Source organism: Anser anser (assembly GCF_964211835.1).
Source record: "Anser anser genome assembly, chromosome: 17".
In the NCBI taxonomy this organism is placed as follows: Eukaryota; Metazoa; Chordata; class Aves; order Anseriformes; family Anatidae; genus Anser; species Anser anser.
Genome location: NC_139738.1, coordinates 4,089,445 through 4,117,300, shown reverse-complemented (window position 1 = coordinate 4,117,300; position 27,856 = coordinate 4,089,445). Strand labels below are relative to the sequence as shown.

Genomic DNA, 27,856 nt, shown 5'->3' with positions numbered 1-27,856 from the left:
TCACATTACTGCTGGCATTGGAGGCAGGCTGCTGCAGTGTCACGGAGCGTCATTAGGGCTGTTTGCATGCAGGAAAATAATTTTTTGGGGAGGACAAATGCTGTCCCAAAGGAGTAGGTTAATTTGTAGCGTTAAAAATGAAATATCTCCATTTGAACTGGCTTTGTGGGGCTGGAGTTTCTGTGTGTGTGAGGCATTTATTTTGAGCAGCGGAGTCACTGTTAAAATATTTAACATCTATTAAAATAATGCAAAGAGCCCTGGTAGCTTAGAATTAATCACACCATTTTTTTTTTCCTGATAGGGAAAAAATGATTTTTTTCTGATTAAAAAAATTCATTGTTGAAAACACGTTTGAAAGGAAAGATGTTCTTTTCTGTGTTTCCATTTTGCTGTTTGTTTCTTTGAAGCAGCCACCGTTCGCCCACTCCAGCGTGCCCATCTGTCATCGGCAGCATTTGGTGCGTTGCTTCCCCAGCTAGCTGTGATTGAACAGGGGATCTAAATAGGGCGAGTAATGAAGGATGCTGCTGAAAGCCCTCTGCGAGAAGCTGCAGGACATCTGTGACCATGTGCACGATGTGGTTAGTCATAACCCTGGGAAGAGAACGGGCAAGCTCTTCAGAGGGGAATCGTAATGTGCTGTAGCTCTGTTTTCCGGTGCTTTAGAAGGAAATTGGCACCTTGGAGTTGTCAAAAACGCTGTACAGAGGTAGCTTGGAAGAGAACCCGCAGGCCTTTTTCCCCCCCCCTTCCTTTTAATTTTCCCCCCTTCCTTTTAAAGAAGTTCATTTTGAAATGGGTGGCCAGGTGTTGGCGGACTGGGATGCTTTAATCCATTTGCAGGTTTTATCTTGTTGAATGTCCAAAACTGGTTCATGCTTTAAAAAAAATAAGTGTTGGGGGGGGAGCAAGAGCATCAACCACCCCTCCAAGTGCGTACTTTGTGAGCGCTGCAGCGACAGACAGTGTTTTTATTTATGGGGAGAATGGAGTTCTGTAGCACCAGGGATCTATTTAGAGCTGAAAGACACTTTAAAGCACTTGTCATTTCTGTGATTTCTGCAAGTCTGAATTTGACATGCGACTATCTGCAGTCTCCGCGTGTAATGGTGTTAAAAAAAAAATATAGTAACACTTTATAAACTAGAGGACACTTGCTCTTTTGTGTTTGTGTCGCTCTAAAATAACTAGTCTATCACAGAAGTTGGCGTCCTGACACCTCTGAGGGTAGTCTGCTCTGTAAATGACATACATATTTAGAGAGTTGGCTGACAAAATAGCATGTCTAGGGATGCAAGGAAGGATGTAAATGTGAAGCACAAGATTCTGACAGACGTTCTGCGTTTTTAGGGAAATTGAAAGTTTGGGTTAAAAACCCACTATTGTGCATGGCGGATAGTAGAGAAAATACTTTTCAAAATGAAGCTTTCAAATTAATTGGGCAAAAAGCAGCAATCATGGTAAAAAGAGGTATTTAGGAAGGAGCTTTGATTGCGTAACGAACTGCCCCAAACAAATCAAATGAAAAACCCAACAAAAACCCTCACCACCCAGCTGCCCCAACCGATACCAGCAGAGCACAAAGAGCAGCGTGTTACTTTGGCAGCGTATTTTTAGTTCTGTCAGTCTAGAGATTTTTGTTTTTAAAAAAGCCGAAGGGTTCGGTGCACACCTCAGTTGCAGGTGGTGTTTGTGCTGCTTCCAGGTGTGTGCCGTACACGTGCCATCGGTGATGGAGATGGTGAGAAGCAGCCAGCGCTGCGGGGCGTGCTGCCTTCTGTTTCGAAGGGTATTAATCTGATAGTTTTTAATCTGATAATTTAACACGTGCACATTTGGATGGGCCGTGTTCATCTTCCCTTGTAAGTTTTAATTCATTTAAAACACCTGCTTCACAAACTTTATATTTGGTAAGTTACCAGCATAGGAGGTTGCTACATACAGTGACCAGTGTCTTCAGCAGCCACCAAACCCTTTTCTCTTTGTGTTGATGACGACCTGGGAGGGTCTTGTGGGAAGAGGGGTGAGAACGAGGTGGGCCTTGTGGCAGCAAGAGGAGAAGCCTGCTTCATCCACGCGTTTCTTTTCTCTGAGTTTATCGGGATGCTTTGTAAGTGCGGGCCGTAGGCTCATCCCCGAGCTGCTCAGAGCCCTGTGCTCTTCTGTGACGTACCAAGAAACCAAGACGGGGAAGTCGAGTGATTGCAGCGCCATCTCCTTTACAGCCTTGGCCTAATCCAAAGTAAAGCCGTGACCTCCCGTCTCGTAGCTGTGTACGGGATGTCAGGATGATGAAAGCCTCCGACAGTTTTGATCTCTCCCTCGCTCCTTCCCTTTGCTGTAACGTGTTCTCACATATTGTAAGTGAAGGATATGCCTTCACACGACATTGTCACTCTTCTGTTTTTTCCCCCAAACCATTCTCTTGTAGCAGAATCACCGTAAGGGTACATCAGACGCTGAAGCCATTCATTCACCACTCTCTACCTTTTGTTCTCTTCATGACCAGCTCTTGTTGGCCAGGATGTGGTGGTGTCTTCTTTCCCTCAGCTCACATCTCTTGTTGCGTGCTGGTGGTTGCTCAGGCTTGTGGTGATTCAGTTTGTAGATAAGCATCAGTACGTGCTGTCCCTGCCAGAGTGCAGTGTAGAGCTCTGGTCCTTTTCTTCTCTCCTCTGAAGATTTCCCCTTCAAAAACACCACTGCAAAAATGAAGTCATGTAATTTGTTGTCTTCCTTCTTCATGGCTGCTTACACATAGACGCTTAGTTCCCCTTTACCGAGCTCCTTGGAGTGTTGTGCTGTCCAAGAGGACCAAAGCTTTAGCTCTTGGTGCTTGTTGCAAGCTGTCCCCACGCACCCAACGGGCTGCTTTTAGAGCCCCGAAGTGATGCCTGGTGAGTGCTCCCGTGGCTTTGTGTAGCATGCTTTGGGTGCTCTTCCTCAGCTGGGAAACACAAAGAGATAATTTGCAGAGCAAAGCTAATGCTGAGATAATGCTTCCTGTCTTTGTAACACGCAGCCCTCGTTAGCACTAATGCAATTTATGAACTCGTAGCAAGAGGGTAACAAAACATCCACTTGGATTTTTTTTCCTGCCTTCAGAATTCGGAGGCTGTTCCTAGAGGTGGTGACGCACAGACCCTCGTTCAGCAGCCGCCTTCTCGTACAGCAGGCAGCACAAATCCTTGTTACCTCCCAGACTTGCCCATTTGATTTCTTCCATGCATTAGACAAGTTTGTCATCTCTAACTGCAAATGTGTTATTTAAAAAAACAAAAAAAGAAAATGGGGTTTCTTCCCTACGGTGCAAATATACTTAGTGTGGCCTGGAGTGGTTTTTGAGGTGTTCTGTGCACAGCACATGTGGTCGTGCTGGGTTAGTTAGGAAACTTTTTTCTGGCACAATGCTGCCACTAGCAGTTTTTTTGTGGTATTACGTGTGGTTTTAGTCAAAGGCTTCAAGAACTGCCTTTAATGGGAGGATTTTCATGTTTTCTGCTGAGCATAAATGGTGGAAATTGTTGTAATAACCAGACTGATGTGGCCAGAAGAGACGATAAGAGCTCTCTGGTCCAATAACCTGTGATTTAACTGTTAAATGGGAGTGTTAAGGCTGGTCTTAGAAGGATGCAGAGAACCACGGCCCAGAAACCCAGCGGTGCTGGCAGTTGCATCACCCCGAAGGAATGCTCGTTTCCCTTTCGGCCTTCCTCCCATTCTTGGGGGAAGAATCAGAGGAACTCTGAGTGTTTGGGTAGGAGGAAGAGTCAGCTACCACAAGTTTCAAAGATAAACCGACACAGATTCTGTAATAACTGGATCTAAAAATTATTTTCAAGTGGTATTTATGTTCTGGTTTCCTTCTAAGAACAACAAACTGGTAGCTGGGTTTTCAAATAGAGGAGGAGCCCTTGAGGGAGATAGGTTTGTGTAAATCTTGCTGTTGGCTTGGAGGGGTATGTAAGCAGTCAGAGCCTGTAATTACTGGGATTGAAGTGCAGCATCCTCCTCTTTTGTATAAGAGGGCGTAATAAGGAACTTTTACAATCGTGTCTGAAACCATCTGTCCTTGGTTTCTGCTGGTTACAACGGTTAAGAGTGATGACATTGAATTATGCTGGTGTTGGTGTTCTGTGTTGGTGTTCTTTTTCCTGTGTTTGGCACTAAATTAGTTGTATATGTAGAAATTAGACAACTAAGATAATGCTGCATGAGGCCAAAAATTCCAGTCCTTTTCTGATCCCTTCCTCTTCTTTTCTTGGTTTGTTTTCTGTGAGTGAATCCCTTATATTTGCTGGTCAGGTACAGAGATAAAGCTGCACGAAAACGGAGTAGATCGCTGTTGTCTGTAAGGTTGAAAGTCAATTTGTCTCATTAGCACGCTGCCCTTGGTTCATTGCCACAGAAATCTGCTTTCCTCCCTTCTGGGTCTCACCTCAGATTTTTTTCTGTGATTTTGTTCTGTGGAAGATTGTGTCAGCTGTGGTCTGATTTCCTTTTTAGTAATGCCTTTAGACCTTCTTTTTCAGAGTAAACGGGACCATCTCCTTATGAATGTCAAATGGTACTATCGCCAGTCTGAAGTCCCAGATTCAGTCTATCAGCATTTGGTTCAGGACAGACACAATGAGAATGGTAAGTTAGGCTCTCTGGAGGAAGGCCTTCTTTACTTGTACTCTGAATTTTAAGTTTTAACAGCCCAGAAAGCAAGAACTTGTGCGTAGGGTTGTGAAGCAAGGACTGTTGCTGAGAACAGTGCATCAGAAGATGGATGATAGTGTTTGCTTTGTCCTAACCAGTCTATTTCCTGTAACCATAGCTATTATCAGATGTTTCAGGTATGATTTAAATCTGTGTAGTATTATACTAACGTCTTAGAGAAAACAGAAAAGAAAAATAACGTTGAATGCTTTGTAGCCCTTCTGGACAGTGTACTAATACCTAACCATCTGGAGACAAGTTGTCTAAAGAAATTGTGAATCTCTTCTCTTGATTCTGCTGTACTGTCATGAGAACTCCTTTTGAAGCTTTACCTTGCACGTATAAATGCTCATTTTCATAATATTGCAGTAAGTGATGTAACTGAAGCACCTTAGCTGAGTTTCCCCCTTTTCTCTTTAAAAAAAAAAACAAGCGTAGTCTTGGGTTTAATAGCAGCAGAGGAGGAAACTTCAGTACATATTCCAGCGTCATTTATCTCCTGCCTCTAGGGGAGACATAACATTTCTTCTGTTATTGGGGAATTTCCTTGAGGCAACTGTTAAGATTCTGAGGATGCTCAAAGGTGAACTGCGGTGGCAAAAGTTGATGCTTAACATAGGCAACACAGCAGCTTTTTGGTGCATGACAGTACAAAGCTGGGCATACCGTCTTGTTCTTGGAGACATGATGGGCGTTTTGCCTGTGTCTTTAGCAAAAGCTGCACAGAAATAACATTTTGCTAATTTATTTGAGAGTATTAACAAATATGTTATAGGCGCAATGTCAAAAAGTGCACATCTATTGATAATGTGGCTGCTTTTTTATGTGGTGCCCTTGTAGATGAAGAAAAATATTTCTGTGCCTTCGTCAAGGGTATCATTAAGGAAGTAATGGAAAAAAGTTGTCTTCTAGTTTTTATTTAGTGCTGAGAAGTAATTTTCTTTATTTGACCATGAATGCTAATATTTATCTGTCAGAACGCTAAGCAGTGCCGTCAAGATTTAGTTGAAGATTGGAAATAAAATATGCAAACCAAAACCTTAACCCAGAAACCAAAAGTCAGTGATAGATTTGCTAAGCTCTTCCCACATGGGACTGGAAGTTTACTGGTCAGTGCATAAGGTGCTATCCAGTGCCCCTAAGGCACCTTGCCTTCAGATACGGCAGGCGAATTCCCATGTAAAAATTATGGGAAATAACCGCGTTGTTTCCGTACCCTACAGGCCACGTAAGCAATTTAAGCGTTTGCCATTGTAACGCTGAGCAATGCGTGTTTGAGAAACATCCTCCCACTTCGACCTGTAAGAAATACCTGCGAGATGGCAAAGGAGGATGCTTTCAGACTGCAGCTAACATGTTGGTGGGGTTTTGTGTTTTTGCTTTCTGGCAGACTCTGGACGAGAGCTTGTTATTACAGACCCAGTTATCAAGAATCGAGAGCTCTTCATTTCAGATTATGTCGACACTTACCACGCTGCTGCCCTCAGGTAAGCTCCAGAGGATGTGGTGCAGCGTCTCTGAGATGGATGAGAACAGAGCGAGGTGCCTTTTCTCTGGTTTTGTTGGGGATCATTAGCATACTGCTCAGCTTTCTCCTCGCCTCCTGCAGTAATTAACTTGTGTTATCTGTTCTCGTTCAAAAAGGAGCTGTAATTCTGCAATCTCATTTTAATCTCAGTTAATCAATGTTGCTCAGAAGATATTGTTTCCCATCATTGCCAATTTAGATTATTGCTAGTTCCTGCAGAAATACTACCCTTCCCTCCTCTGTGTTTGATTTCGCCATTAACAATAGCGTCTCTTTGCAAAGTGACTGTTAGTATGCAGCCCTGATAAATTGCATTAAAGACTTTGCTCTGAGGCACTTGTCATTGTTGAAGCTCAGCTGAGAGCTCCATTAAAAGCTGGCTGTGCAGACAGGAGGTAATGGGCTCCCCGTATTGTTCTCTGGACTGTCTGCCCTTCCCTGGGGGCTGCCGCTCTCTTTGCCCGCTAAGGTCTTAACTGAAGTTGCTAACCTTTGGCCAGGCAGAGGGGATGCACCGTGACTTCATGTTTTAAAATAGGCACAGCGAGGCATTATTTTTTAGCAGGTTTTCAACATGCCATACATGCGAGGAGATTGTCAAAATGCGAATTGAATAATCTCCCCGCTAATAATGCTCAGATGGTGTTTCGCCAGAACCATCTGGAGACGTTTTCTTTGTTCAGAGTCACTTTGCTGAAGCCACTCGAAGACAAACTAGCTGCCACTTCTGTTACAAGGGTGGGAGAAAAGTCTTTGATTTGCATATTAGAGGGTTTGTGATAAACTTGAAAAATTCCAGTGGTGTACTGTAATCCTGTGAAATTCCACAGCGCCCTTTTTTCTGTTGCAGAAGGTAGCCAGCATTAAGGAACAAGCTAACGGAGGTGGGCTGGCCTGACGGAGCCGCTCTGAAATCAAATTGTCCTCTTAAACGGGGGGAATTTGAACTCTGGGTGTGGAATTTTCATGGGAGTATTTTATGTTCTCTTTCTTAAAGAAAAGATTCAAATGGAAATTTGCATGTACCAAGCAGACTTGAAAAATAACATTCTCTTATTCCCTTCTAAAAGGAGTGGAGGCTGCTGACATCCTAACCTGGTCACTTTCTCAACCTTTCTTTGGTTTTATCTATCTTTTTTGTTTGGAAATGCATACCATAGGCACCTCTCAGATGACTCATTTTATTTTACTTTTTGGACATAAGATTTCACTGTTTTGGATTTTTCATACTTTTGATAATTCTTACAGGCTTGTATATGGTATCTAAAGATGCTGATAATTGGGAGGATGCACTTTTGCAGGATAAAGATTTGATTTTGCTGCATGTTTTTAGCAAATTGTGATTAATGCTACCAAGTAATTTTTAGTGTACAAGACATAAGGGTAACTGTACGTGGTGTTCTTCCAGTCTGAGAACACGCAGTAGGCAAAATACATTGTGATGCCTGAAAGAAAGGTTAACTTGAAATTCTAATTTCCTAGAAAATGAGATTATTTCTTTGCCCTCCGCAAACAAATGGCTCTGGTCACACAATGAGTTGATGACAAACTAGGAAATAAAACCAGTGACTGTAACTTCCAATCTTCTGCTCTAACCAGTGGAAAAATGTAACGTGAGGATACTTGTGGATTCCTGTGGAAACGTGTAATAAAAGTTACGGCCTTTTTACCTACATGGTGAAGCTTTGTAGTAATCTCTAGTGCTATTTTTCTGAAAAGGTGTGTATTGCTTTCATGAAAATAGCTAGTACAAGCTTACCTGGACAAGAGTTGGACTGTCAGATGAATTATTGGAAGGAAGCTAAATCTTTTTATCCCAGAATTCTTCTAAAATGAGAATTTCATGTGAACTGTCAAAACAAATATCCCTTTTCTTTCGAAGTGAGCAAACTAGGAAGCTAGGTTTAGGACACCAAGGGAAAATAACACTAGCAAATAAGTTTGTTTTTCAGGATTTCCCTGTGTGAGGTCTCAATTACAGACCTTGTTAATGTCCCATTCCAACCTGGTGTGACCTGTGCACAATTCAGTGTTGCTCTTGTTTGCCAGGAAGGCAACTGGCTGGGAATTAGGCAATCACAGGGACGGTTATGTAGCCCCAGCTCTCAGGATAGCCAGATTGATTTGGTCTTAAAATGGGCAGCAATTTGCTCACCTTCCCTGTCCTCCTAGTGCCTTTCCCTCCCTTGCAGTAGGTGATGATGTGCACAAGGGCTCATGATGTGGAGCCAAGCTGTCCTTAGCCACTGCTGATGGGAAGCTTTTCCAAAGGTTAGGAATGGAAGCAAGCTTCGCATCTTGACCAACCTTCTAGGGCAGGTTTTCACATATACAGTACTGAAATATGCTTCTCTGTTGAGAAGAGTAGGCAAACAGATCCACTGTTATTACAGGTAAAATAATTATTCACCTTGTGTTGGTGGCAGTAGCATTTTTCAGCTATAACCAAGAGAGGCAAACCTTTTTACAATGTTTAATAAGCCCCACAACAGCTTATGTATAATTGCAAACGCTATCCAGTAAATGCAGGTGAAAAAGATGCTATCTGTATTAATACCAGAAAGCTTGACATGCTCAAACAGAACAAAATCTTGTACTTTATTGCACTGAATCAAGTTCAGATAAAAAGCACAAAGTCTTGAGCTTGTGCACATTTGTTTCTGCTCTCCTCTGATCTGGTTTACTTGGCTACAGTGAATTGCAGTGCGTTGGGTGACGGAACATGGGCAGCTGTTGCATCCCGACAGCCCAGCAAACCCTTGTGGAAGTCAGATGCAACTTCTTGCAGCTAATATTCCTGCTCAACCTCAAGGATAATGTCTCTATCATGCTATATTAAAAAAGAATTATTAGCGGTCTGTTACAGAACAAGCTAATAAATTCCTATTCTCTTTCTCTTTCTCTCTCTCTCATTTTGGAAGTTTTTCATGTATTATAGAAAACCAAGTAGAAGAAAAAAACTCATATTTGCTGTTCCATGTTTGGAATTTCCATCATTAGGACTGTAGTCTAGCTTAAGGCATAGCATGGCTTTGTTTTCTGTATTTGAAAGCATCAAAACTTTCTAAACTACAGTTTTGTATAGCTTTATAAATAAAAAGCTGGCTTCCCGAGTGAAATAAATAGTAGAATTTTTTGAAGTTTCCTTAAAGCTTTAATTGTAAAAAAGCTATAAATTGTATAAACCTTGAAAAAAAGGTATTTTCAGGATTCTAGGGCAGATACTGTTTGTTAGTCTACCTGATTAATTTGGGGCTCCTTAGGACTGTGTGCTGGCTGAATAAGAATTAATGAATGTCTGTAGAATATCATCTGAGACACTGTAACTATCTTCTTCCCTTGCTACCATGGGAAGAATCTATATGGATGTTTGTTAGAACAGGTTTGTATTTATGACATTTTATACATTTACAAGAACATAAGGATCTCTGTTTTATAAACAGATTGCAGTGGTATTTAATTAAAATAGCTGTTATTCGGGATAGAATTCTAATGCCATTTTTCCTTTCTTTCAGAGGGAAGTGTAATATCTCCCATTTCTCTGACATATTTGCTGCTAGAGAGTTTAAAGCTCGAGTGGATTCATTTTTCTACATACTGGGCTATAATCCAGAGACAAGGTAAGCGAAGCGGCTTTTAAAGACAACCTTTATGACACATTTGAGCCTGTAGAAACAGAAAAACTTTGGAAGGGAAGAAAAGCTAAAATCAAGTATGATGCGGATAAGAAGGCAGGGTGGAAGGGAATCTGAAGGGGAAGCTGCCAGTTCCCACAAAGTGTATATACAGGAGAAAGAGATGACAATTCTGCAGCAGGTCATGATATTCAGTTGCATTTCTGGGTAAATAGCTTACTGTTTCCAAACAGATATTTCAAGATGTGATTTTTTTCTTTTGTTTTAGAAGTTACAGGCATTAGCAGGGATTCTTAGGGGTGTCATTGATTAAATGCACACCTTGGAAAATACTTTGTAAAATACATACACATCTTCTAGTAAATGATGTCGAAACTTTGACAGTTAAGAAATAGTATTGAAAACTTCTAAGTGTGGAAGTTCATCTTCTCATGTGTAAACGCCCATACCAGTCTTCAATCAGCTCTGCAGTGCAAACCCAGCTGATAGTAGACTACCTTCATTATTTTTCAAGTCCAGATGCCAACTTTTTCATTTATGTAGCTCTATAAACACAGAGAAGAAGCCTTACAAATACTGTCCTGAAGAGTTTGCAGTCTAGGGGCGTAGTTCTGTGAACACTCGAGTAAAAGCTGAGTAGGGCTTAGCAAGGACTGTGGCTGAATGCAGAATTGTTTCTTTCAATAGCGAAAACGTAATTAGGTTGTGGACCTTTGATTTTTAGAGATACTGTTGAACTAGTGTTATTTTAAGTGGGGTTAGATAGGCATACAAATAATAACTATATTAATTGTTACATTGGAGATTAACAGTTTTTAATACAGATATAAATCTTCATGCTTCAGGGCATAGGCAACCACTAACTGCTTGCAGTTACGAAGAAACTGTGTGGGCATATGTAATTGCTTGGTTCTCAGGTTTCCTGTACCTTATTCTGAAGTGTTTTACATGTCTGTATGTTTGAGACAGGGTATTGGATTTAAGTAAACTCTTTTAATTGATTCAGACTACATCGATAGCAAGTTATGTCAGCATAGGTCCCTAGGATTGTCTAGGAGGCAATCTTGCTAGTGCATGCTGCTGAGCTCTGGGGGGAAAAAAATACCGCGAAATCCTATAATATTTGAAAATACATTATGTTCAAGTGTTTTTTTTTGTAACAACATCTGTGTTTTCCTGGAGCAGTCCAACCAGGTGAGGCAAAGATGAAGTTTGGCTCTCTGATACTCAGCATCACACCTGACCCCTGTTTTAACTTTGTCACTTTTCTCTGATGCGTTTGGATTTTGAGAGAATGCTAAATGAACTCTTTGTACTGCTGTTCAAGTTGCTTTTTAATGAAGGACTTCTTTGTGAAATGCCATTTATGCTGGAGTTGTTGGCACTTTTAAACCAACATTTTGTGTAGAAGTAGCTGTTAATTCTCCTGTCTATTAGAAGGTGACTGAGCCTGAAAAGATCAATGAAATGACAAAGCACAGCACTGAGTGATCAGCTAATTGCTCAGAGTAGCCAGCTCTCAAAACGTAGGCTTTTCTTCAGTTGGTTACAGCCACTTTTTCTTGATTTTTAGCTCTTGTTTTGTCTTGAGTAGGGTAGGTTTTGAAAAAGGACCCGAGCTTAGGCTGCTTGATTAATGATGACCTGTGTGTTTGCTACTGCATTGCAATGCTTGCTTCCTTGACTCCCTACTTAAGATTTATTTGGCTTTTGGAAGTAAAAGTATTGTACCAGGTTTCAAGATGACCTGCTAATGGCTTGCCTATAAAAACTAAAGTTTGTCTTGAACTTGATCTGACTTTGTAGTTTAGTGTTTTGTTTCACATAGAAAGGATGGAAAATGTTTAAGGTTTACAATCCTGTGTTATAGGTATTGCCTCGGACCCCTTCAGTTGGCCTGTAGAAATGTGGGGTAGGATTTGTTCTTGGAGCAAACAGCCTTGAGCTGTGCATTGTGCCTACAAAGATGTATTTCTATTTGAGTGCTTTTAATTTGTGTTCACTGCAAGATGCTCGTGTGCTTTGCCAGGACTCTCAAATGCAGCTTAGTGTGTTGGGAATCCAACCATTTTCATTTTTCCTGGGTTCTATTTAAACAAATAAAACCAAATCCCCAAACCCTGGTGTGCTGCAAGTGTAATGAAGGAGGTCCCTTTGTTCTGGATGCGTAAAGGAGAGCATGCTTTGTCCTTTATTTTCTGTTTGAAAGCTTGTTGACTGCGGGTTTAGCCCAGGAAATACCTGCCGTGATCCTGTTGGTGATGGTTCCGCGGTCCGGAGGCGTCTGTACGACCTGTGTGCTTTGGGATAACTTTGGTCTTCACAGCGTATGTGAAGCTGGTTTTGTTTTGCGGATTTTGGGGAAAGATTGCGTGCTACGTTTCAGTAATTCTTGCATCAGTGAGAAAAATCTGATAGATGAACATAAAAAACAATCTTCAAGCTAGACACTGAGCGTTGTCACCTTGAATTGAGTGTTACTCAAGCTAGTAAACAGAATGGAAATAGTTCCTGCGTCTCCAGAATGTGGAATATATCCACCGAACACGTGCAGCCAGCTGAGAAAGAACACTCATTTTATGATGAGTACGTTAAAAATAATTAGTGTTTGCTGGGCGAGGGATGTATTGGAGAAGGGAACTGAGTGCGAGGACCTGTAAATCTGACAATGACTTATTCCACAAACAGGGAATCCCACAAAACTTCTGGTTCTCCAAATGGCAGGAGGAGACCAATACTTTGTCGGAGAAGAAATGGTTTCTTAGGTTTCTTAGCATTCTAATAATTATGTTCCATAGTTGATGTGTTATTTTTAGTGGTGTTGGAGGTTATATTCGATTTGGCTGAGAAGAAGTTTTTATTAATGTCTTACTTTTGGTTTCCCACCCTTGTACAAACGTACCTTGGAATATGGAGAGCAATAATGCAGTGTAGATACCTAAAGCTAGGTTGGGGGGGAATTAAAGTTATCGATAACTTAGCAAGAGGTACGTTTATGTCATTACTCTTCTGTGTGTATTTTCCTTTTCTGGTTTTGAAAACAGGATGATGGATAAAAACGAACACCAGCTGTTCTTTCTGAACCTCCCCTTTACTTGATCAGGACTTGGATGCTTGGCCTGCAGGCTGGAGAGGTAGCAGAGCTGGCCCTTAGTGTCGGGGAGCTCAGGTGGGTTTAGAAGCATTTTGAGGCATATAGCGTTGCCGTTGAGAGGCGTTCACGGCCAAAAGACAACAGCCCTATGTATCACATCAGAAAACCAGTAACCACAGCAGCTTGCAAGCTGTTGGTTTTGGCTCCTGAGTCAGAAATGAGCTCTGCCTGTTGAAAGAGAGCAGCAAGGCTGTGGAGCACTGTCTCTGCCCTTCACCAGCTCACATCTTATCCCCCTCCTTCGCTACAGCCACGGGTTCTTGTCCTAGTGTAGTGCCAGAGGGTGCAGATGCTGTCAGGAACTTCTCGTCTTCCTTTTGTGCTGTGACATCCCGCATGGACTGAGAGGAGCAGCTCTGAGCTTTCTGGCTCGCGGGTAGAGGCACGCCACCTGCCAGCATTCGTTCCGCTCTCGTGGCGTGCTGGCCTGTGGCAGGCCGTCAGCTGCATTCGGGAGTGAATGAACACGGTACAGGCTTCGTCTGACATGGGCATCCTTAAATAGGCATGGATTTTAATGCTCCTGAATTTTGCTTGGAACTAGAAGTAATCAGATATTTTTCTACAGACACCATTCCTGTAGGTCTAGGAACAGGTACGAACAGTGTATGTTAGCAAGTCAAGAAGCCAGGGTGGAGTTGTGTGTTAGTAGGGTTTGCAAAACTTCCTCCTGAAATTATCTCTTTTAGAAAAATAAATGTAATTAAGAAATTGATACCTACAACCAAAATGTGAACAGAGTCTGGGCAGGACTGCAGAGCTCTATTTTTCCACTGGATCCTTTTGCCTTGGTACTGTTCAGCAGTCAAAATATTCTGGTTCCATGCACATTACAGCACCTAGGGCAGTGATAGAGGGGGAAATAATCATTGAAATGTACCCTTATGTCTCAAAGCAGAGCCTTAAATGAGTTCCCATTATGCTTGGTAGGACATTATGGCAGTTTGGGTCGTGGTTTATTTAAGAAAGACAATTCCTGCAGCATATCGTAAGTCCCATTAAAAAAATGAAAGCAGTTAGCAATTTTAAATACTATTGGGAAGATATATAAAATGGGGGGCTCTGTGTGCAGGGAGCAGATGCCTTCTATATGTCTTAAGAAATTAGGGCCAAGTTGTTTCATGCCAGCCTTGTGTAATAGACCGAGGACAGAATGAGGGAGGTGCTGAGCTCCCTTGCATCACGCTGGTGGGTGCAGTCAGCTGTAGAAGTGCCTGGCAGTGCAGTCCTCTTAAACAGACACAGGACCCTCAAAAACTGCGTTTAGGTAAATCACTGTGCGCCTTCCTTGGGTTGTGCTTGTGGCTGCTGTCACACGTACTGATGTCACTGGCAGGACGTGATTCCTGTGAGTCCATATTTCAACTAACCCCTGAACTGGAGGGTAGCAAAAGCGGAGGACTTCTTCTCAGGTGTGTGTTGTGACCTCACGAAAACAAAAAGTGATCTGGAACAAGAAGAAATGAATCCCCAAGTGCATTTCAGCTGTAGTCAAAATGAAGGCCAAATACTTTTGTACAGATGAGCGTTCTTACTGAAAAGTGGTCAGCTGGTAAAGGCTGTGCAAAACCTCTTGGGTTTTTCCGAGGTGGTAATTGGGTAAAACTTGATCAGACAGTCTCATGAATTTGTTGCCCTCCTCTCTTGCCTCTAGAGTTTGGTAATATTTCTATAACAGAAGTGTGTTAATAGAATGTTGTGCTTTTTTTAAAGCAGCTTATGAAACCTAATTGTGTTTCCAGAAGTTAGAAATAAATGGTCTTGCTTAATATTAAAAACTACAGGAAATTTTAAATCTTTTTTTTGGCAGAAAAAAAAGGTGAGCCAGGCCCCTCTTCCCTGTGTATCGGGGATCAGCTCCTTTAAAGGGCTGATAAATGAGCTTTGGTAGCATCAGATGGTTTCAGCAGAGTCTTGGTAGCTGAAACACTTGCGATACTGAAGTCTAAATTATGTTTGCAGGCCCCAGGAAGGAGCCTGACTGTCATTGAAGGCTCCCAGGAGGGGCCGGGGGCATGCGGTGGGCAATGGGAATCCTTGAGAGTGGCACTGGGATGATTTGAAGGGTATCCGCCTGTGTTAGGGTAATGCTTTCTCACCAGATCGCTGCCTGAGAGAGAGAATTTGGGATTGTTCTGTGGCCTGGTCTGTTCTGCTTAGCCTTTGTTAGTTTTTTAAAATTCAAAATATAAGAAACTTTTTGGGCCTTTGTAGCCTCGCAGTGAATGCAGGCATCTGCTCCGAAATAGCGGCAGGGATCCTAAGGGAAGCGCTTTATACTGCAAGGCACAGGGACGTTACTCAAAGACACGCAGCTACGAATTTGGCAGAAAGTGGCACTAATAAAGAGCAATGCCCAGCGTGCAGGATGTGACAAGCGAGGCGGGTTTGGCCTCCCCTGCCTTCACCGTGGCGGTGCCGCGGCGCTGCTGATCCGCACCCTCTCCGGCCGGGTGGAGGCGAGGAAAACCGCTGGGTGCTGCTCCCCTTCCCTGCGAACCCACCGGGACACCAAAACACCAAGCTCCCCGTCGCTTTGCACCTGCAAAACCCCCCCGAGCCTTGTGATCGGCGTTACTTCTCGAGAAGCCGACTGCAAACTCAGGGTTAAAAACCAGAAAGCTTTTGCAGGGTGCGTCTGCGGCTCGGAGGAGGGCTCGGAGGAGCGGCGGCGCGGCCGCGTTGGCTGTCCCAGAGCCCCTGGCGAAGGCCCCACTTCCCTGCACACTAGCTTGGCTGGCGGGAGCCGCGGCGGCGCCCGTCCCCGCGCCGTGTTTACGGAACCAGCGGGCTCGAGCCTGCTTGCGTGGGGAGGCGGCGTGCGGCCGAGGGAGGGTCACAGCACATGCTCAGTCCTGGCAGTCCGAGGGCGAAGTTTCTGCGTTCTGCGTGCGGGCTTAGGTCATAGCACAAGCTCAGTGAAAGCTCGCTGAGGTCTCTCAGCCTGCATGTGCCTCCATTTTGAGTTGGTAGAGTGGAAAAGGCAGAGTTTGAGCTCTTGACTAGGGGGTTCGGGAATACAGCTAAGCCCACCAGAGCCTGTCATAGTCATGGATGATCCATTCAGCCCCTGCAGGTAGGCTGCATCGCTCTGGCCTCCCCTAAGCAAACGATGATTTTTTTTGCTGTTGTTTGTGACTTCTGCGATGTTTATGAAATCATGTCATTGCTCGTGCATGTTCCCCAGGACCCTGTAATCCCACCGGCTTCGCCGCGCAGCTGTTCGTGCGGTGCATGAGGGCGCTGAGCAGGGGATCCGCTGGCTCAGGGGGTGCATGTAGCAAAACGCTGAAGCTCTCCGGGCTGACGGTTTTATTTTTATTTTTTTCCCCCCTCCCTTCGTGGTGCAGTTTTGATTTCGGTCGTGCTGTCTGCATGCCAACCTTGTGGCAGGGCTGGAGGGAGCTGCAGAAGCAGCCTGCAGGATGCAGCGTTACAGAAGCAGCTGCCGGGGAGCGCTTGGGCCCACAGCAGCCGGTGCGGGGAACGTTTCGGGAGGCTCAGAGCCCGGCTGGTCATGGGTGTGTGGTTCTGGGCACGGCTGAGGGGCAGCAAACAGTCGGTTTTTCCTGAAGAATTAAAAATCCAGGTCGCCAGCATAGTTCTCCTTGCTTGTCAGTCGCATGCAAATAGGACTCGTGCATCTCCGCCTGGAGAGGCTTCTCACAGGGCAGCTGGGGAAGCTGCAGCCACAGCTGCCTTACCAGGCCAGCGAAATGGCTTGCTAAAATGTTTTTAGCCTGCTGCTGAGCAGGATGAGGACTCTGTTTTGTGTAATGATAGCATGGCTGCAGCTGGCCTGAGGTCCTTGTGGGCTAGCTACAGCCGGCAGTGACTTGTTGCTGCTGAGTGTCTTGGTTGGAGAGGGCTGGGCGTTGTTAATGAGCGGGAGCCAGATCAATTCCGCAGCGCGTTCCCCTGCCCCGACCTTGTGTGTGATGGGATGCTGTAACCTGCCCCACGGGGTGCTTGGGGCAGGGGGCTTGTTCTCCTGGCACGGGAGCACATCCAGTATGGAGGCGTCAGGCTGGTCCCTGCTGAGCGCGGTGACATCTCCGGAACCGAGCAGCCACGGTGGACCTGTTGCTGCTTCACCCGCGCGGTGTGTGTCACCGGGCCGCCCCTCCTGCCCTCGTCAGAGCGGGTGATGAACCAGGCTGCTTAATTGCACCCAGTTCAGTGCTGTGTCGGTACCTGAAATAGCGTTCCCTTTTCCATTTGTATGCAGAGAGCCTAAAGAGTCAGGACGCTTGTTCAGCGTGGGTCGCTGCTGAGTTTTGGCAGTGGTTGGAGCGAAGTGGTGCCCAGTGCCCCTAAACTTGTCTGGCTGAATCGCTTGGTAGTTAAGTGCTGTCTCCGTAGGCCGAGGCCGGGAAGCATTCTTATTCCTAATAAAGGAGCTGCTGGAGTGCCTACGGGAGCATGCTGCTGCTGTGCAGGAACACGGGGGTATGAGAACTGATGTCTTTAACATCTTATTCGTTCACTTACAAGCAGGAGTGAATGCATACGGGGGGGCGTACAAAGCAGTCTGCGTAGTGCTGGTCCTCAGCTATCATTTGTGCACACCTTTAAAAAGGATTTGAAGAAAAAACGCCCCTTGTAACTTGAAAAGAAAATTTGTTCACTCATATTTTTGAAGAGTATGAGGTGAAGTTAAATTGGCACAGGTGGGCAAAACTGGAAACACCTCCAGGTTGTTACGAAATGTGTTTGTCAAACCCAAGTAGTGCATTTGGCAAAGCAAATCCTGCTGGAACGATAGGCCAAATGCGGTGTCCTTTGCTTAATCACTTGCACATGAGAGCTTGTGGATGCAGCCTTGGCTGTGTCAGCTCCCGGAGCTCCCCGCTGAACGGTGCCCCTGGTGCCAGCCCTGGGTTGGTGTGGAACTGGGAGGTCCCTGCCCCCAGTGGACGTATAGAGGTGTTTTTTCCTTGTGCTCTGCTTGCTGCAGATCATTGGTGTTTCTGAAATCTTGTTTTTTCCTTTCCCTTCCACGTGCTTCAACACAAATGTCTTCCACCAGTCGTGCCGCTCGTGGGGCTGGTCAGCCAGCGGAGAGTCAAAGCAGCTCCTTAGGTCTGTGCCTGCTGTGCGGGGCTGTACGAGGGCGTACTTGGGTTAAAAAAACACCACCACCAAAAACTAGCAGGCAGCCTACTTCTACCTAAGTTACCAGTGGTGCTGGCAAAGTGTTCAGTGTGCTGCAGAGACCCCTGTCCTTGCTCAGTGCGTGGGTTTGTCCTGCAGCTCCTGCTCACGGTGAATTTTTGGGCTGCGGGTGCCCAAAGGATTTTCTCCAGCTGGGAGCCTGGTGGTGGGAGCTGCTTGGAGCTGCAGCTCTCTCACCACACCCTGGTCGAAGATGTAAATTTATGAGGGGAAGTGCTTGTATTCTGTCCTTTGGATGAAGAAATGCTGGCCGAGTACTTGATAGCCTGAATTCTTTTTTTCTGGCTTCATTTTTGCTTCTTTCAAGGCTGTAGATCAGTAAGATGATCTCTCCCCCCTTCCTTCCAGTTCTCTAGGCTGTGATTTGTTTTAATTAGAGCTTTGTATTTCCAGGTCAGCAAGGCAGAATTAGAGCTATCTTCAAGCTTGCTTTGTGCTTTGCGTTCTTCATGCTCAGCACCTTTAACCTGTGCTGTTGCTTCCTTGTGTGACTGCTGTGCGAAGAAGCTGGACCTCGGTGTTGCCCAGCAAGCTGAGAGACTGAGCAGTAGGTCTGGCCTCGGTGAAGCTTCGTGGAAAGAAATAAAACTGGCAGATTGCTGCCTGGTCCCACTGTCCTGCATATACACTGCCTGTGCTGCAGGAGTGATGCTGATGCAGTATTTAGCATGATCCAATGGCAATTATTTGCTGTGGGAAGTGCAAAGGTATTGCCCTGCCATTTTAGAAACTATTCAAGGTAAACACTGCAAGCAACGTGATTTCATGTTGAACTCATTTACATACTTATTTGTTCTGCGTAAGTGTTGCTTGTAAGCCAGTACCATTCTGGTGACTCAGAACTCTGCATGAGGCTTTAGAAATTATGAAAACAAACCAAAATGTTAGAAATGAAATTTTAAAAATCTCGTACAGACCAGCTAAAAGAGAACCTCAGATCCTGCAGGGGTTTCTACTAACTCATCCTTTTGGCTCTGTGCTCAAAGCACAATGTTACCCATGCAGGTAACCCCTCGATGGAGAGAATGCTCGTGTCCTTGCAAGAACCCATTGTCACTATGGCTCTGCCCCGACTGCTTCCATCGTGCCTTTTCAGCAGAGGAGAAGAGTTGGGAGGAGCGGGTAGTCTCACTTCTCAAATTGAAACCCATTGCAAAAATAACATTATCTTGAAAAAGCTTTCCCTGTCTGACTCAAACTTCTGCAAGTACTTCCTTCCTCAAACAGCAGCATGGATGCAGAAAGCCCAGTCCTCCGCTTCCTTCAGGTCTGCCTCTGCAATCAGCCGGCAGGTTGGAGCTTGTGCTGGGGATGGAAGTGTTGGGACACGTTGATTCATTCCTGCTTTAGATTAAGCAATCTCGAGAGATGTTCCCACATGAGTTTATTTGGCAGAAATACAGGTTGAATTTTTTTTCCACTCGGAACACAAAATTGCTTCTGCGTTTTTTTATTATAACCCATTACTGTACAATAGGTTATAAATGAAACATGCTTACTAGAGGCTGAGTGCTAACAAGAATATTTTCTGAGCACTAAGATGTCTAGAAAAGGGATTTTTAAGTCTTGATAAAACTGTGTTAAGACACAGGTGCAAGCTGGGCACATGTTGTGTAACTTCAGGTGAGATTTCTGACGGTAGGAAGTAATTGTTGGGACAAGTTAGCGAGCTGTTTAATTTACAGGTTGAGATATTGTGTACCCGTGTAACGAGGGCAAAATCGTGTGCCTAATCTTTAAGCGGGAATTGCTGCTTGTTTAGAAGGAGGAAAGAAAAAGCCACCCCTGTTATTCTCAGGCATCCAGCTTACAGGTTTGTGGTTCTTTGGTTAACGTTTGAATGTCGCGAACTTGGTTGTTCCATGTGTATTTTCACTGCGTGGCGTGAGCACGTAGCTGGCGGAGGAGCCCGCCTGGGTCGGAGCGAGGATCCGTGCGGCTCAGGGGCCGTGCGCAGGTGCCCAGGAAAGCAGGAAGAGGGCCGTGAGATGCTGCCCACAAACACGGCGCAGCTCTAATTTCTGCTTTGCGTCGCTGCGCTGAGGCGTTAGAGTGGTTCAGTGCTGCAGAGAAGCAAATGTTGGTGAGCTCTGTCTTTAAAGACAGAGCCTGCGTGCTGCCGTGTGAGGGAGGAGCGTGGCGAGGCGAGCTCAGTTTTGTCGTGGGGATGCACAGAATAAAATGAAACAACGTCCAGCCGAGTGAGCTCTTCAGTGGGATGCCAGGCAGCCTCGCAAGCCCCGCTAAGCTCTTTTATAACCAGCTGAAGTTGGCCTGCAGTAACTTCCTTCTCTCTGGTTTTGTCCCCCTAGAGATGGAGCAGAATGATCCTTGCCAGATGTTTTTAAAACTGCTTCTGAAGACTGTTTTTTTCATCTGGCGTGTAGGAGCATTTGCTTGAAAGGTTTTAAACAAACAAAGAAACAAACAAAAAACTTAAGACTTTCATAACGACTTCAAACTTTACTTACTCTACAGAAACCACAAATATCCGGGAGTTGCCTTCTTGTGTCTAACTTGAGTTTATGTAACTGGTTATCTTGCCAGTGACTTTTTGGTTACATCAGTGTAAAGTGTGTGATTGCAATTTATAATTAATCTGTCTGAAATAGATGTAATCTAATCTGGCTCTGAATTTTAGTACGTAATTTTTTTTTTGCTGAGCTTAATAACTAAACCAAAATCTCCTAAGATTCAGTAGTTAGTGCTAGATATTTGTATTCCTTAAAAAAAAAAAAAGACCACACACAAGCCAACAAAAAAAATCTGCATATCCTACTTTTAAGCTGTTTTTCCTGCTGCAAAGAGGATGGGAAAAGCTTCTTGGGAGGTCATTTGTGGCTGAGCATTTCTGCTTGTTTATAAACAGCTTTCTGCTGAAGCATCCCGCTAGCTTAATTACAGATCACCTCGTATACAGAATCAGGAATGGTTATGCCAAGAGTGGTTGAAGAGGTAGCACAGAATGCTGTCCTACATGTGCAGTTCGGGCTGATTTTTACTTTATTTTTTTAAATAACAGTAATATCAAGCTGTTTTCACGTTCTCTGAGCTGCGGCCGGCTGGTGGCAGGTGTTTCAGAGAGGCGGTGGAAGCACAGTGCGTGGCGAGGAGCAGCGAGTGCGTGGTGGCCGCAGCAAAGTGCAGCTGAGCCATGGACCATGAGCGGGTGAAAGCAGCTGGGGAGGTCCTGGAGAGGTCCTGGGGAGGACTGCAGATGGTTTGGTGTGGCTCTGCGGCACTACCACCTCTCTCACCCCGTCTCGGGCCTGTTTCTCAGCATCAAAACAGTGCAATTACTGCACAGCTTGTGTCTTGCTGAACTTCGGTGGTTTAAAAAAAAGGGAAGCATGAAAGAAGCAGTAGCTCAATTTCGGAGGTTGCACCTTGTGCCCTTGATCCCTGACCTGGCAGGTCCACCTTCGGCACGCCCCCTGCCTGCTGCCTTTCAGAAGCCTGCCTTCCCGACAGGAGCTGTCACCGAGCCTGCTGGCTTCAAGGGCTGCCCTGGAGCCACGTCAGGGGCAGCACAAAGGTAGGGCGGTGCAGAGGGGCACTGCTCGCAGGTCTGCAAACACATCGAAACCACCTCTGAACTCTGCAGAGCTTTGCTGGGAATTTCCAGCCTGGAATTCAGCACGGCTCTGGGGACAGCGTGAGAGCAGTTGGTGCTGCAGATCCTGATCCTGAGTCGTCTCAAAGCCGACCTCAAGTGTTTCATGGTAGCTCAGTCCCTCTCCCTTGCCCGTTGGGAGCAGGGGCTGAGCCAGCTCCGGTGCAAGCGATGCCTGGCACAGGCAGGAAGGCGGGTGACTAACGGGGGGGCTAAGCTTGTTTCTCTCCTGGAAGCCACACAGGCGCTGGTGTTGGCAGCCTCCTGTCCTCCTCCTTTCTGCAACCGGTAAATGAAAGCCCTGTGCTGCCTCCTGTTCCTTTCCCTTCCTCACCTCTGAACTACCATCTCTCAGCAGCGCTGCTTTTTGCCTCGAACTGCCATCCTCCCCCGATGCTTCGGATCAGGCTCAAGCATTCCTGAGCTCAGCATCCCTGAGCTTTGCCCCGCTGCTCTGCTCCGGAGGCTCCTCGCCTTCTTGATATGCAGTCGCAGGCTTCCATCTCCTCTCCGAGCAGCCCCTGTTTACTTTGCAGAGCACAACGTTGCCATGGCAGCGGGTTACTTTTCAAAGGGAACATCTTGTCATTATATTTAATCCACTGCAGCTGAAGAGGACTGAAATATTAAGTTGTTGTTGCCATGGATACTGCTTTGTTACATCCGTTCCTTTTGTGTCAGATTTCATACTCGGCGTTGGGTCCTCTTTTTTCTTCCCCGCCGAATAAACACGGGGCGCCTCTCCATTATTCTCGTAATTGCGCGCCAGCAAGATAATTTAGCTTCCAAGTCTACGGCGCGTTTTAGTTTCCAGAGGGAGAAATTTCTTTCCATTTGCAAACCCATTCCTGGGGAGGTGGAAGCTGCCTGCACAGTGCTCTGCAGGTCGCGCGCCCTCGCCGAGCCATCGGCTCCGTGCCCTCGGGAAGCGCGGGGCAGCGTGGTCCAAGCGAGCTCCCTGCACAGCAGCTCAGTCCATACCTCGGGGGGCAACTTTGGGGCAGGAATATAATCAGGAAATTTGAAACAAGCGATAAAAAGGCACGCCCAACCGTTTCTCTCCTGACACGTTACCTGCACGTGAAGAATCGCGGTCGGACAGCCGCGAGTTTTCCCAGCGAACTCCACATGAGCGCCGTTACGAGCACGGGTCCCATCCAAGGTTTTGCTTTTGTCTTTGCAGCTACTAACAGGATGCTACAGCATGTGCGGTCTTGATTCTCAGATCCTTTATTATTCATATTCAGTGTGATGCAAATGAAGGAAATGGAAGTTAGGGAATATTTAGATTTTTTTTTTTCCCTACCTACCCAGAAAGCGGCTTTACCTTTCTGGTAAAACGCCCAACCGATTTGTGCAGAGCTTGGCTCGTGCGAGGCACTGTAGCTGCACGGACATGTTTCAGGTTTGACTTGCACTGACTAGTAGAGAGGTGCACGGCTGTAAAATGGATTCTGGGAATCGAGGAAGAGCATCAGCATTTTCGTGGCAGCTTCCCCTTTGTTCCTTACAGGGACAAATCCTGACACCCTGTAGCTGTAAAAAAAAAAAAAAAAAAAAGTGCATCAGAGTATTTCATTTATAACTTAGTTGTAGGTACAAAATGGGGTTTCGGGTGAGTCATTTCTCTGCATAACCTGGAAGCCAGAGGATGGTGTCAGCTCGACGTGCAGAAGCATCCATGGGAGGAAAGGACTTTGACACGTTCTCCCTTTTGGGAGAGTTTGGCACGTGCAGCTGCAGCGTAGATCGGCTTCCCAGGAAGGCGGCGTTGTGTAGGCATCGGGACATCAGCCCGGGTATCACAGAACCTGTTCGGAGTCCTGTCTGACAGGCCCCACTGTCACCTTGCCTTGGCTAAGGTCCGTTCAGATCTGCTGCTGCCCTTTCCCCACTTGCGAATAAAATTTCACAGTGCTCAGCATGGTCAAGTTCAGTTTAATAAACATTTGCAACGTAGTTTGATGTGTTGAGATGAAAATGTTCATAAAGATATGCAAACAGTCATGTCAGAAAATCCTCTGGTTTTATCTTGTGATGATACTCGCTGCTTTGCTCGGTAGCTTGGCACAGGGCCGGCAGTTTCTGGTGGTGGTTCTAATTTCTGTTTTAAAGAAATGTGGTTTTCTTGATGGCTTGCAATCACCATGAGCGTAGCGGGGCAAATATGAAATCCTGCAGGGCAGCAGCTTGCTTGTCAAATGATGTCGTTATTCCTAAAACAGCAAATTGCAAGATGAACTCAAGTTTGCTGTGCCAGATGAAGGATAGTTTTTAGGCTTCTGCATACCTTCTTCCTTGCCAGTGGGTTAAAACTCTTAAACGGAAGATGTCTGTTTAAATACACGCAACCTGAAGGCGAAGAACAATGTTGGTCTTGACACCGAATTTCTTCAGGTTTGGTTCTGGTCCTTAATACTTACTTTACAGGCATCTGGGAGGGTGACGGAGCTTTCTTGACGGTAGCTGTGTTCAGTACCCCGCATGCTGGTGCTGAGGCACAGATGCCGTTGTGGACTGGTGAGGTGGCTCTTGCCAAGAGCTGGGTGAGGAAGGAGATGGCAGCAAACGAGCGCCATGGCTTAAAATAGCCACTGGGAAAGGAGTATGCCAGTAAATAATTTTGTTGGTGTGCCTTGCTGATTATATGGTAATTCTTTTTATAAAGAAAAAGGGTCAAAGGGCAGGCCTTAATGATAAAGAAGCTTTATTTATCCTTGGTTAGTCAAAATCTCATAGGAAAGATAGCTTCAGCCATGTCAGATAGCCTGGAAGAAATGGCATTATTGCTGCAGATTCTGGTAACGCGAGGCTCTCTGTTCAAACGTTAATAACACAAATATTTTTTCTTCAAAATATTTTCTTTTTCCAAATGAAAATGCCCATCAAGGTGTCCATAAGGAACATGTTATTTCCCTCGTATTTTTCTGTAGCTTAGTGCTTTGCGTGTTGCGTGCGTTATTTTAGATCTGGTGTTGAAATAAGCAATTAATGGATCATCGCCCTCGTAAAAGTCAGATGGATGCTCGCTGGAAGGCGATGCTCTGCAGAGCAGGCTTTCGAGCTGGCTGACTCAAGCACTGAGCAGTTCAGAGCTGTAGAGAACTGTAAAAGGGCTTTTAAAGGATCTCGATTAGAAGCCAGCATTATTTCTGTATTGCGTGGCATCTAAGCTTCAAAAGGAGCACGATGTGCATCCCTTCATCAGCTGCCTGGTGCTTCCTGCTGCTGTGACTTCAGACCACACCAGGGAATTACTCTTGGCTCCAACAGTGTGACTAAAACCTTCCAGACTTGTCCCATTGGTTTTTATCATTTGCAGTGTGGCCTGTAATATCCTGAGTGTTTCTTTTTTTTTTTTTAAAATAATTTTTGCTTCTCTTCCATTTGCATTGCAAATGCAATGACAAAAAACGCAGACCATAAGCCTGAGTTTCATTAATCATACTTCGTTCTCATTACTGGTTTTTCTTTTTATATTAGGAGGCTAAACAGTACCCAAGGTGAAATCAGAGTTGGACCCAGTCATCAGGTAAGGGATTCTGTTTGTACTTTAATAGCTAGAGGACGTGGTTCTCGGCATTTGATCTGTTCAGAGGACACTTATTTAAAATTGTATCAAATAGTGCTCAAATGGCTCAAATACTGTGAATTTCTGAGAGTAATCACGAGTTCCCTAGAACTCCTTAGCTTAGTTAATGAGATTAATCTGTCAAATGTTGATATTTGAATGATTTTTACTAGTGAAAGTGCTATGGGATCGATTCTAGAATTGGATGACTATATATATTCATATAGGAATATGAATAACTGCTGGAAATTGAGAAAAAAACCCAGCTGTTGTTGGGCACATTCTGGAGTTAAAAATGAATGCATGCTTAGCTGATTTTTACCAAACAGTATGTTAATTGACTATATAAAAACACAAAGAAACAAAACACAACTTAGTTTGGTATTGTTTTCCAGTTATAGTCAAAGTAGATGTTTTAACTTCCCTTTTTATGGTAAAATTGTCGAGTTGGTAGTATGTTACCTATGGCATTTGAGGTCCTTTTCATTAATCAATGTTTGAACAAAATGAAGTTCTCTTAGGAGTAAAAAGGCAGCAGGTTTCCAAGAAAAAAAGATGGCAAACTTACAAGGTAGGGGAACTTTAAACCTGCAAAAGATTTTCCTGACCAGCAAGTATGTTGAGATACACCTGTATTTTTATGCACGTGCTCATCTCTCAATCCAGGACATGGTGCGTTTAAGTGCGCCCGTTGTTACGGCTGTCACCAATTCAGAATTTGCTGTGAATTTGTTTTCCCTCTTCCATTTGTGACTGTGCTCTTTCTGGTGTCACGTCTGTGGCTCTGCATTTCCTCCCTGACCCACGCTTTCATTTGCAGCCTGTACATGCTCTCTTCATATTTTTACATGTGTCCTGGTTCCAGTTAGGACAGAGTTAAGTAGCTCATAGTAGCTGGTAGGGTGCTATGTTTTGGATTAGGATGAGAAGAGCGCTGATAACATGCTGATGTTTTAATTGTTGCAGAGCAGTGTTTACACCAGGCCAAGGACTTTTCGGCTTCTTGCTCTGTCCTGCCAGCGAGCAGGCTGGGGGTGCAGCAGGAGCTGGGAGGGGACAGACCCAGGACAGCTGACCCAAACTGGCCAAAGGGGTATTCCATACCATCTGACGTCATGCTAAACAATATATAGGGGTGGCTGGCCGGGGTGGGGGGGCCGGCTGCTCGGGAATAGGCTGGGCATCGGTCAGCGGGTGGTGAGCAATTGCATTGTGCATCACTTGTTTTCTTACACATTATTATTGTTAATACTATTACCATTATCACTATTATTATTATTATTGTTATTATTATTTTCCTGTCTTAATAAACTGTCTTTATCTCAACTCACCGGCTTCACTTTCCCGTTTCTCTCCCCCATCCCAGAGAGGGAGGGGGGAGGGTGAGCGAACGGCTGTGTGGTGTTTAGCTGCCAGCCGGGTTAAACCACAACAACATGTTAAACAGAGTTTGGGCAACGGTGGCACTTGAGCGTAAGAGTCAGTGGGGCCGTTGTGTATTTACTCTTTTGTCACTTGTCTTAAAATGAAAGCAGTGTTTGTAATAAGAGCAATTTTGGCAGCTGCTAGGGATGGACCTTTTTCTAAATGCCCTCTTTGTGCCCTGCCATGTTCTAACAGCACCATGACGTAGTCTCCTACTGTCAGGAAGGGGTTAGCTGGTCCTCGCCCTTTTGTCCTGCATAATTTTGACACAGAACAGCTTAAATTCTTTTTGAATGGGAGGCACGGTAATGCTGGAGGATTATTATTGAAATATTATTATTATTGAAATATATCTCTTACATCCATACACTATGGAAGTCATGGCATAAGATTTTATTTGTATTTCCCAGGAAGCTTTTAATGTAATTATAAAAAAACACTTTCTGATGCTGTAAAGAGAGGATAAACTTCAATTTTAAAGATGGGAGAGCTCAGCAATGTTGTTTGTTTGTCTCTGAGAAGTAAAAAGAATTGCAAGGTCTTAAAACCAGTGCCTTAATTCATTTGGGCTGTTAAAATTTGAGAAATCATACAGAATGTGTTCAAGTAGTGGGAAATAGAAGATATTCCTTCTGTCTTTCATGAGCATGGGAAATAATCTGCTCTTACAGCATTAACAACTGGTGGATCTTTGGTGGATAGCTGGCTTGTAAGGCCAGGGCTGTCGCTGGGAACAGTCTCCTCTGCCTCTGGGGCTGCCTTTGTACCATCCCACCGCTGGATTTTTTTGCATCCACGTGATAAATATTCATTCAGACTCCTTTTTCAGTCTTGTTTAACAACTGGTGATAGTCAACGTTTGTATAATTTAATCCTCGAGGTTGCTTTGTATTGAGAGGAAAAAGTTCTTGTCAATTAAACCTGTATTATTCTTTCTGTTAGTCATAATAAGAGTACCGTAAGTGATACTTCCAAAACAACCTTCATTTCAAATTGTCATGTAATGTTTTGGCAGGTAGTAATCAGCTGTGCTGGAAGATAAAATTGC

General features: G+C 44.8%; 1 protein-coding gene across 9 annotated transcripts in view; it reads left to right on the top strand.

The window, feature by feature from the left end:
* The window catches only part of RERE (arginine-glutamic acid dipeptide repeats), a 233,381-nt gene that overhangs the window by 115,376 nt on the left and 90,149 nt on the right, over window positions 1-27,856 (top strand). For 7 of the 9 annotated variants that reach the window (XM_083803235.1, XM_083803239.1, XM_083803240.1 and 4 more), the window contains 4 exons: window positions 4,536-4,641; window positions 6,098-6,194; window positions 9,751-9,855; window positions 25,296-25,344. In XM_083803235.1, coding sequence (XP_083659361.1) covers window positions 4,536-4,641; window positions 6,098-6,194; window positions 9,751-9,855; window positions 25,296-25,344 — 357 coding nt within the window. Of the gene's footprint in view, window positions 1-4,535; window positions 4,642-6,097; window positions 6,195-9,750; window positions 9,856-9,892; window positions 16,101-25,295; window positions 25,345-27,856 lie in introns of those variants that run through there. The other 2 variants (XM_083803244.1, XM_083803245.1) reach the window with 2 other exon arrangements.